The sequence below is a fragment of the Pseudochaenichthys georgianus genome, chromosome 13 (genome assembly GCF_902827115.2).
Source record: "Pseudochaenichthys georgianus chromosome 13, fPseGeo1.2, whole genome shotgun sequence".
NCBI lineage: Eukaryota > Metazoa > Chordata > Actinopteri > Perciformes > Channichthyidae > Pseudochaenichthys > Pseudochaenichthys georgianus.
The window spans coordinates 21683577-21694411 of NC_047515.1; the positions used below are offsets into that span (position 1 = coordinate 21683577).

At 40.6% G+C, this 10835-nt stretch overlaps 1 protein-coding gene across 1 annotated transcript; it reads left to right on the forward strand.

Moving 5' to 3' along the window:
• Nucleotides 1–1457: 1457 nt before the first annotated feature.
• LOC117457797 (uncharacterized) lies at nucleotides 1458–8619 on the forward strand. Its single transcript, XM_034098029.1, has 4 exons — nucleotides 1458–1503; nucleotides 1593–1728; nucleotides 6230–6373; nucleotides 6461–8619. Exon 4 carries the CDS (start codon nucleotides 6753–6755, stop codon nucleotides 7524–7526), a length of 774 nt encoding a protein of 257 aa, XP_033953920.1. The 5' UTR covers nucleotides 1458–1503; nucleotides 1593–1728; nucleotides 6230–6373; nucleotides 6461–6752; the 3' UTR covers nucleotides 7527–8619.
• Nucleotides 8620–10835: the final 2216 nt, after the last annotated feature.

The window sequence follows — 10835 nt, forward strand, 5'->3', positions numbered from 1 at the left end:
ATTTTGATGATTGACATCTCTCTGACCGTCAGAGCCAATGGAATCGAGAGAAAGTTCCACATACACACACACAGGTTACCAAATAAGGAGTGAGAGTGATGCGTAGCAAAAACCGGAAGCTGCGCTAACCTCTGGTGGCTAAAATTTTTTCAAAGTGACAGACACATTGGATTAACCTATGGATTAACCTTCAGCCGCGTTTTTTCTCGTTTTAATGCCATTGAACACAACATTTGATCAGAATAACAGCTAAAGGTGAGCATATCTCCGTGTTTTGCTACCTAAAGCAACGTCGTGTGTTGTCTGTATTTGCTTCCCCTGTCGCGAGTTCTAATCACTCAGTGATGGTACTTATATTCATAGGCGGCGCGTGAGGCTCAGGTTTGGGAAGGCTAAATCACTTTTTTTTACCTGACGCTGCCCGCCTCTGTCGTCTAAGAGATCAACTCAGTGAAAGCACCGCCTGCTGATCAGAGTTCAGTGTGCGGAGTTTAAATCTATCAAGTCATATTACAGGATAAAGGAAATACTGTTTAAACTCTGCCGTATGCAGAGAAGACGCCGACGTGTGAAGATTATATCACCTGATATATAAGAAGTGTGTTACATTTGAATGGCAGAAAGTCTTGTTGCAGTTTCCAGATATCAAGAGGGGCCCATGAGTCTCTTTGTTAATCATCAATGGTTTTTGCAATTAACAGGGGAACTCCAAGACAGATCTTCCTCAGATATAATCCAGTTAAAGTCTTGTTAAGTTAATGATTAATTTCCTGCAAGGCTCAGAAAGAGGCCTGGAGACAATAGTCGGCCTGGATTATCAATAAATGTATTCATTCCAAGTAAGCTGACTTTGGGGTGGAATAAAGTTCAGAGGAAAGCCTTAGGGTATGGGAACAGTTAACCTTTGTTAATTAAATAATTCACATAGCTTTCAGAGGGGAAAAACATGTGACATTTGTGAGGGGCTGCATTATGAAATGAGTGTGCGTGACACATGCTTAGGGAAATGAGTGTGTGCTACTATTTCACTGCTTGAGAGCAGAGGTAATGTTTTCCTCGTTATTATTGATATTAAAGTAACTTACTTGTATTAGTCAACTATAAACAACTATATCTTAGACATATCTTTAAAATGCCAAGGGTGTGTGGAGATGTGTGTATTGAACTGATGGGGGAGGGGGCCGGAGAGAGGGAAATCTATGCAGAAAATGTGTGTGTGTCCAAACTGCAAGAATGTGAGACAGCGAACACCAGATGTGTTTGTTTTGCCCTCAAACTGAAGAGACACTTTCTCCTGGCTGGCTCGCGCTGATTCGCTGCGACAGGCTGTCGTTTTTATATCGCCCAATAGATGACCACTCTGGGAGGAGCATCCACAAAACTCCTCCTGTTGTCCTTACATATCTTCTGTTGTGTGTTTTGTTCAGTCTTTTTACCTCCTGCCGTCAAGATGATGGGATCTCCCGGCAAGCGGACCAGAGCAAGGGGCGTCCCCTTTGAAGTGTATTGTATTGTTGTTTATCATTAAAACAGATTATTGTTTAACCCTTATTCTGGTGCTCCAAATTACTTCCTTTATAACTCTGACCCAGCTCAACAAACGACAGGCGGAGCCGAGGTGGGTTTCCGATCACTCCTTGCTCCAACAAATGGTGACCTCGACGTTTGTGTGTGGGGTTTTCAGAGGAGGGAACACCAGCGACCGCGAGGGCCCTGACAACGAAAGAGGTAAAACAGATGCCTGTTTTCTATCAAAGATCTGTGATTGGCGGAACTAAACTAAATTTAAAGTTGTCAAAGACATTCACAGTGTTTTAGTTTGACGTTAAACAATACAATACATATGTTAGATAAGTAGGAAAGTTATATAATACAAATAAAGCAACGAGGTGTGTAAGAGGACGGTGAAAGGCCCCGTAGATTTTTCAGAATCATACGGATAACTTGTTAGCTAAAAGTGAAGCAGCGAAGTATTTCAGCGTAGGGTATGGAGTCTCTAACGGCTGGAAGGGTATAACAGTCCCTGCGCCTAGTGGAGGTACCGAGTCTCCACAGGGTATACTTCTTGGGGAAGTCAAGTAGAGTATTGAGTCTCTATCCATGACTAATCAGAATAACAAATCCAAGGCTCATAGGAGCTGGAGGTGAGTTATATGTACAAAAAAAAATTCCAAGAGGAGAACGCGACCTTCAAAAGCCGTTTGAAATGACCGGATCTCATTATCTCTTGTTCTGTTGGGTTAAAATCTAACCAGCTAAACGTGACGATAAAGGAAATATACATCGCACTATAAAGGCCGAATAGACTGTACGGGGAATATAACTAGCTGTGAATATATATAATAGAATTAGTGAACATAAATCAACCTTAGTCAGATAAAGACATACAAAGTCATAATGGAAGGATACCATAGTTTCAAGAAAGCCCCCCTTCTCCTGGACAGCCTGAGAGCTCCAGCCAGGGTGTCTGTGAAAGTATCTTCCCCCCCTTTTCTCCCCATTTCTGCTCTAATTGCCGAGCAGCAGCCCGGAGTGTGACTGCTTGTTCTTTTTCTCTAATGCCTGGACGAAGGCTGCTGAGCGTTGAATTTAAAACAAGGAGTGAAAGATCAATGAGTGACCTAAAGTTGGAGTGAATGCATTGAAAATTAATAGATCAATGTGTGATTTGAAGTAGTAGATATATTGAAATAAATGAGATACTATAATTTGTTGTTTTTAGCATAGTTTTTGTAGGATACACTTACGTCACATAGTGGTTTTTATGAGAAGTTTTGAGGACTGATTATTACCATTGCATTGCGAACACCATGGTATTTGTCATTAACTAAGAATTGTACTTAATTATATTTCAAGGAAAAAATATTACATATAGTAACGTTGAGGGAAAGTAAAAAGAGGTTTTTATAAGTTTGTCAGTCAGAAGGAATCTGTTCATGGTTAAGCATGACAGAGGTGCTTCACGAACGATGTTTGCTCCAGCCATCTCACACTGTTGGATAACACAAAGAGGTGATTGATGAGAGAAGCTTGTGGACAGGAGCAGGCAGCTGCAGGGCAGTGAGGAAAGAGAGAGACAGATAGTAAGATGTTTTGAAGAGTTCAGAGAGAGTAAAACTTGTATAAAGTTAACTGCTATTCTGGAAAATGTTATATTGTTTTGTGAGTAAACATGAAATAAAAATATATTTACTAGATATAAGAACAACATGCTTATCTAGGTTAACAGAAAATTGCGATTAACCAGTTTCAGCAGCTACTGTCCTATCTTTGTTCTAAAGAGAACATACGTTGCATTTACAATTAATATTAAGAAAGTTCACAATTGATACCATTAAAGACCATTTTGGATTAATAGGGCGTGTCGGTCATAAACATTCGTGCTCAGATGAAATAAAGTGTTGAGATGTTTTCAATAGTGGGAGTGTTCACAATGCTTTTTAGTTTTTATTGAAACAATTAGGTGATAAGGAAAGAAAACTTTTCCGTGATGATTTCTTTAGGTTTTAGCTTTAGTAATGACGATTTCATTTTGTGAGTAAACTTTTCCACCAATAATTCCTTTAAGTGTTCACTAAAAAGTGATAATATTAATAATTATAATAGAGAGTAGACATAGGCCTACACTTGAGTCAAATTTAATTACTGTGATCTGATTAGTGTGCTCTCCAGGTTTACTATTGTTCTAAGTGATAGTGGGATTTAGAATATTGGAGAAAATATGGAGATGTTCTTTCGTAGTGTGTGAAATATGTGATGCTTGAAACATGTAGGTATTTCAATTTATAGGAGAAAATGGTTTCCTGAAAAAGTTATGTTGGGTAAATATGTAGCAATGGATGAGGCAATTTTTAGAGGGAGTTTTCGTAATATCATTAGTAGACATTGATTTTGGCATTTAACAACCAAGACAGATAGTATGATTAGAAAAAGACAGGGTGGAAAGAGTTGGATTTATTTAACCTCAGTGTGTTAGAATTTCTATAGGTAATGCGTCCCGAGACCTGGACTCTCTCTCTCTACCTGTCAGACGGCTAAGACCCCGATCCGCCTGAGCAAACAAAGACCTATCCCCAGCAGGAGACTGCTCCTTCTCAATAGACCAGACAGAGAACCAGAGCTGAACCAACAACAATAAGAACTGCATCCAGAACAATCTCCACCTGTGGCAGCCAGAACCAAAGCTCCATAAAGCAGCAAAGACACTGTACAGGAGGAGATGAAATGCAAAGCAGTACAAGAACAGTGGCATGATGGGGGCTGCAGATGTAACTGGGCAGATGGCTGCCTCAAAGAGTTACAGCGAATGGATTCAAGAGCTGATGGACAAAGGGGGAGGAGTCAGAATCAGAGGAGTTGGGCAAGCAGAATGTGAGGAGGCCAGGGTCACGGCTCGAGATAAACCAGAGGAGAGGGGAAGGGAATCAATCGGAATGAGTGAGTTTGCACATAAACACACTTATTCAAATAAAAAGAACCACATTTAAAGAAATTGAATTGACTTGATAAATAAGTGAAGATAAAAAGTTGTATTACCCATGAATTAATCAATTGGTTAATTAAAAATAGCAGTAAAGAGGAAACTATTAAAGTAAAATGAGAATCATCCTAAAACACACTAAGGGATAAAGGGGGAAACATGACAGAGTAGAACCATATTCTTCAATCTTTACATCATGTTAACAAATTATTCTTTAAGAGATTTTTAATCATGTGTGAATAAAGTAGTGATCTAATTTGTTACAATATTGATCACCATTAAAGGGATAGGTTTAGGGACCACTCTATAAGACAAATCTGTATTCGTATGGTATTTAAAGGGAGAGCCAAGCCAAATATAGTATTCCAATCTAAAGTATTGATTTCACCATTGTAGCATAGTTATTACCATAGGAGGGCTTTGAGATGTAGGTATGAAATGACTTCTGTTTTTAAATCCTTGATAAAGGAGGGAGTGATGGAGCATGTCCGGACACCCAAGGTTCCACACACTGCTAAAGAGGTTAACATTGTCCTTTAGGTGGACCAGAATTATAATGAGCTATGAAATGCATATGATGTTTTGACTCAAGAAAATAATTATATGCACAAGTTTCTGAAATAGATCTATTGGACATTTTAATATAGATTAGGTGTTAATAAACTGCAGTAGTAGTACGATAAGGAAGTGAAATTTTTGGCTAACACATTTCAGGGAATGTGGGAAACAGCTGTCCCAATGAAAAGTTAGAGATGTCTGGAAAATTGTAGTTGTAATTGTGAATTAATAAATGATGGCGCTCCATATATGACAGATTTTTGTAGACAAAGGACACTGGCCTATGCTGAAATATCAAAGTCTCTGCAGAGCACGACACGTGGCCAAAAAGACTTAGACCAAATGACCTTTGACCCTGACCGACAGTGTTACTTGAGAAAGGCACTGTTAATGACTTACTCTGGGGTGAACCTGACCAAACTTGACTTTACAACCTGACAGTGTGAGTGTGAATGTATGTCTGCATGTGATCAGTGCAACTGCATGATTTAAAACAATGACTAATCAAGCATATTTTTGGACTAACACATTATTCTGGGGCTCTGTGGGAAATGAGAGGTTTCCTAAAATTCCACAAAATTGGAAAACCGCACTTGTGACCCGTTTCTAATCTACTTGATGATATTTCACTCCCACAGGAGGTGGAGGTTTGCAGAATGTGAAGCTCAAACTAAAAAATGAAGATTCTGTTTCTTTTAGGACTGAAAGATGGAGAGAAACACTCCATTTCACTGGAGTGTTTACTGTGGAAAATAATGGATGTACATTTGTGAATAATGTTTGGTATTTTCTTATAATCAATTATTACCTGAAGGTTTTCTTCCCATACAGGATTTTGTTACACATGATTTCATGTGTAAAAAGGGGGATTGTAAATTCACAATCTACATTTTTCATTTAGCGACTGAAAGAAACCTGCCGCCCCAACTCGGATGTTCAATCTGACCATTGATTGACAGTTTTAGAATTAACCTGCTCCATGTCTATAAGATACTGTTTGATGAATGTTTACATGTTGCTAAATATTGTTTGAATTGATATAACGAGGATGCAGACTCAGTGATCAAGTTCTCACGCTTTACATTCCACTACATGCGTTTCCTAGGAAAGTGAGGTCAGACAAGGGCAGCCATTTCAAGAACCATTGTCACGGTCCAAACTGTGTTCCTGTTTGTTCCCCTGTGTGTGGAGAGGGTGTGGTTTTCCTTGGAGGCAGCAGCCTGATTGCTCTCACCTGGCCGTCCGACTCAGCTGTCCCTCATCATCTAATCAGGACACAGCTTATCTACTCCAGTCTCCCTGCAACTCACCGCCAGATTGTTTTCTACACCAGTGGTATTACATCCTCCTGGCTGCCCATTCAGTTATCCTGTCTGCGTGTAATTCCGTACTTTTTGTAACTAGTTTCTCTTGTGTTTTCAGTGCAATCCCTCGGCCATCATCCACCAGAGCTTCCAGCCAACCTGTCTGCTTCTTCCTGCATCATACCTGCCTGCCTTGTAATCAGTCCAGCCTCTCACTGCCTACCTCCACTCCGGACCTCCATAATCACCAAACCTGCCTGAGTCTCCGAAGCAATAAACTATTTAAACATCTTCAGTCATTGCCTGCGCCTGGGTAAAACATAATCCTAACAACCATGACCTACGCACAGTAGAACCGTCCAAGTTTCAGAGCCGTCTATCACCCCCAATCTCAGGGAAAGGTAGAAAGGATGAACCAGAACATCAAACAGAAACTCAGCAAAGCATGTGAGGAGACAGGCATGAAATGGTTAGACGACTTGCCCCTATCCCTTATGTCTAACAGGAGCTATATTAACCGAGGGACAGGTTTCTCCCCATTTGAGCTGACCCATGGCCATCAGTTCCCGGGCCCAGGATCCCTGAGCGTAGGAAAGGAAGTAGAGGTCATGAGTTCGAAACCTTATTTCCAGAAACTTCAGGGGCTGGTATCAGGCTTTTCCACACAGGTTGCTGACGCCAAAGGGGGACCCGAGAGGCACAAGGCCAACATAGCGGAGTTTGTCTGGCTGAAGGTCATCAGGCCCAAGTGGCTCAACCCCAGGTTCTCCGGCCCCTACAGAGTGACTCAGAGGACATCCCATGCCGTCCGCCTAGAAGGAAAGGGAGACAACTGTTACCACTGGAGCCAGTGTGCGGCGGGGAAATCCCCTGGAAGAAACCTACACGACATCAGGACGGACTTGGCCCTCGTCTACGACTCGACCCGGAAGCAGCCATCAGTGGACTGGAGGAGCAGGATCCTGAGGACATCCATCCAGCAGGTGGCCCAGAAGCCGCAGTCAGCAGGCTGGGGGACATCACGAGGAAGCAGAGGAGTCTACTTCTCTCTGATCAGATTCATCAGTTCCACCATTGAAGGAAAGCTGCCCCTCCCCCTCCATACCAAATGCCCTTGTTGGCGTATTCCTCTGAGGGGGAGGAGGACCCTGATGATTCACCAACACAAGGATACGGCTTTCTAGTACTCAGGTTGTCCCTCTAATAGTTCCTTCACTACCATGGAAAGTTGTGTTCTGTCTCCATGAAGGTTTCAAGTACTCTAAATCCCAGCTTCTGATGGATTTGTATAATGTTGGGGGACAGACACAGCGGAAAAGAATGACAGTGGTTATGTTTCACAATGCCTTGTGTAAGTTGATCTCTTTGAGATCAAAAGGGGGAATTGAAGATTATATCACCTGATATATAAGAAGTGTGTTAAAATTGAATGGCAGAAAGTCTTGTTGCAGTTTCCAGATATCAAGAGGGGCCCATGAGTCTCTTTGTTAATCATCAATGGTTTTTGCAATTAACAGGGGAACTCCAAGAGAGATCTTCCACAGATATAATCCAGTTAAAGTCTTGTTAAATTAATGATTCATTTCCTACAAGGCTCAGAAAGAGGCCTGGAGACAATAGTGGGCCTGGATTATCAATACATGTATTCATTCCAAGTAAGCTGACTTTGGGGTGGAATAAAGTTCAGATGCAGGCCTTAGGGTATGGGAACAGTTAAGCTTTGTTAATTAAATAATTCACATAGCTTTCAGAGGGGAAAAACATGTGACATTTGTGAGGGGCTGCATTATTAAATGAGTGTGCGTGACACATGCTAAGGGAAATGAGAGCAGAGGTAATGTTTTCCTCGTTATTATTGATATTAAAGTAACTTACTTGTATTAGTCAACTATAAACAACTATATCTTAGACATATCTTTAAAATGCCAAGGGTGTGTGGAGCTGTGTGTATTGAACTGATGGGGGAGGGGGCCGGAGAGAGGGAAATCTATGCAGAAAATGTGTGTGTGTCCAAACTGCAAGAATGTGAGACAGCGAACACCAGATGTGTTTGTTTTGCCCTCAAACTGAAGAGACACTTTCTCCTGGCTGGCTCGCGATGATTCGCTGTGACAGGCTGTCGTTTTTATATCGCCCAATAGATGACCCCTCTGGGAGGAGCATCCACACAACTCCTCCTGTTGTTCTTACATATCTTCTGTTGTTCAGTCTTTTTTCCTCCTGCCGTCAAGATGATGAGATCTCCCGGCAAGCGGACCAGAGCAAGGGGCATCCTCTTTAAAGTGTATTGTATTGTTGTTTATCATTAAAACAGATTATTGTTTAACCCTTATTCTGGTGCTCTGAATTCCTTCCTTTATAACTCTGACCCAGCTCACCAAACGACACGCAGAGCCGAGGTGGGTTTCCGATCACTCCTTGCTCCAACACGTGTCGCACTTATCAATCATATCACATATTGATCATATAATATCATAATAGGCTATATCATATATTTCCTTATCTGAGTCAGCTTCTTGAGCCGTATCTGGCCGTGCAACACTTACAGTGTCACATACTGTATGCAGAAGTATTATTTTAAGCAACACATTAAGTTGACGAAACACTCAACTCAAATGTAATTAAAGTCAGATCCACTCGTGTCTTAGACAGGGCAGTGATATCATACAACTGTTGTACGCTTTCAAACACTCGGTAGTTTATTTATTTTTTGGTAACACTTTACAATAAGGTACACAAAATGTGCTTAATTACTCCTTAGTTACTGAGGAACTACTCATTAACTAACTTCAGTGGCTGTAGATCCGTCATTGTCATCAACAGTGTTTGTTTGTTTGTTAAACTGCTTAACTACTGTTTTAATAATGGTAAGCTAATCATTAGTTAATTGGTAACTACTGTTTTAGTAACGGTAAGGTAATCTTTAGGTAATGGGTAACTACTGTTTTTGATGCATTACTTTACTTGAGGGGACACACACTGCTTAAGGAATGGTAAGGTAATCATTAGTTAATGGGTAACTACTGTTTTGATGCATTACTTTACTTGAGGGGACACACACTGCTTAAGGAATGGTAAAGTAATCATTAGGTAATTGGTAACTGTGAAGTCAACTTGAAAAATCCTCACAGGAGATCAAGGGGTTAAAAAGTCGGGCTGATTGACAGAGTGGCAGCTGTCTGAAATCAGTCTCTAATTGTTAATCAGCGTCGCTGCACCTTTAAAAGCACCGCACCTGAAAGAAGTGCAGTAATCAAAGCAGGAAAGGGACAAACTAAAGAGCGTGCGTCCAGCAGCAGCAACGAACCAGCAGAATAAACGTCGAAGAAGCAGCACTGGTGCAGCCATAAAAAGCTGGAGAAGCGGCCGGTGAGAGACGAACTGTGTGTTTAGTCAAGTCATACAACTTACCGTTCATGGCGCACGTTAGAACGTGCGTTCTAGTTCAGTGTCATTTGTTTGTTTGATGTCCTCAAGCTAAAGCAACATGATTGTTGATTTAAAAACGAGTGTGTTTTGTTTATTGAGATATGTAGATTGGTAAAAACGGTTTGCATGCTGCTAATAATTCAGTCTATTATATTTGCATTTTTAATGAGACTGCATAAGTTAAAAACTGTTTAAAAACATAATTTATAAAAATACATTAAGAAAGTAAGAACAATATTCACAAGTGTTAAAAAGTATATGTAAAGCATGTATTTTTTCATTTATTATTTGATGTGCATTGTATTTACAGTAATTATTTTTCATATAAGGTTTTTTACCTTACAACATAAGCTGTACTGCAACAACAAATACCAAAGTAAAGAAAAACTCAAAAGAAACAAAGTTGTGGTCATTGTACAAGTGAAACCCAGTGAAAACCTCCTATGGACTGTACCATCCCTTTCAAGCGGGGAAAACTGCAAATATACCCAAGGGCTTGACAGTAACTACTGTTTTGGTAACGGTAAGGTAATCATTAGGTAATGGGTAACTACTGTTTTAGTAACGGTAAGGTAATCATTAGGTAATGGGTAACTACTGTTTTTGATGCATTACTTTACTTGAGGGGACACACACTGCTTAAGGAATGGTAAAGTAATTATTAGGTAATGGCAGGGGCGTCGCCTGGACCTGGAAACATTCGGGGCTTAGCCCACAGTGGCGGCGCTACAGTCAAATTTTCTACTGCAAGACTCCCCATACGCACATACAAAATTGCGCCATCTGGTGTCACAAACGTGTGCCTGCATTAGCTTTATTACGGCTATGGATTGTTGGAGATTCTCATAGCACGTGAGGATCTCTTGAGGGTAAGGTGCCTGTATTATCTCGGTGGACAAAATGTATGTTTTTATTTTATAAGGACAATAATGTACTGTTGTTTGTTTAGTTTAATGTTAATTGTTTAATGCTCACAGTCACAGAAACATGTTTTTTGTGTGATTGGCTATTTGTTTTATATGATTTATCAACGTGATCATCAATAGCTAATCTGAGCACCAGAA

What these genes read in the sequence shown, in the direction of transcription:
- LOC117457797 (XM_034098029.1), top strand. Translation starts at nt 6,753, where the DNA reads ATGAACCAGAACATCAAACAGAAACTCAGCAAAGCATGTGAGGAGACA.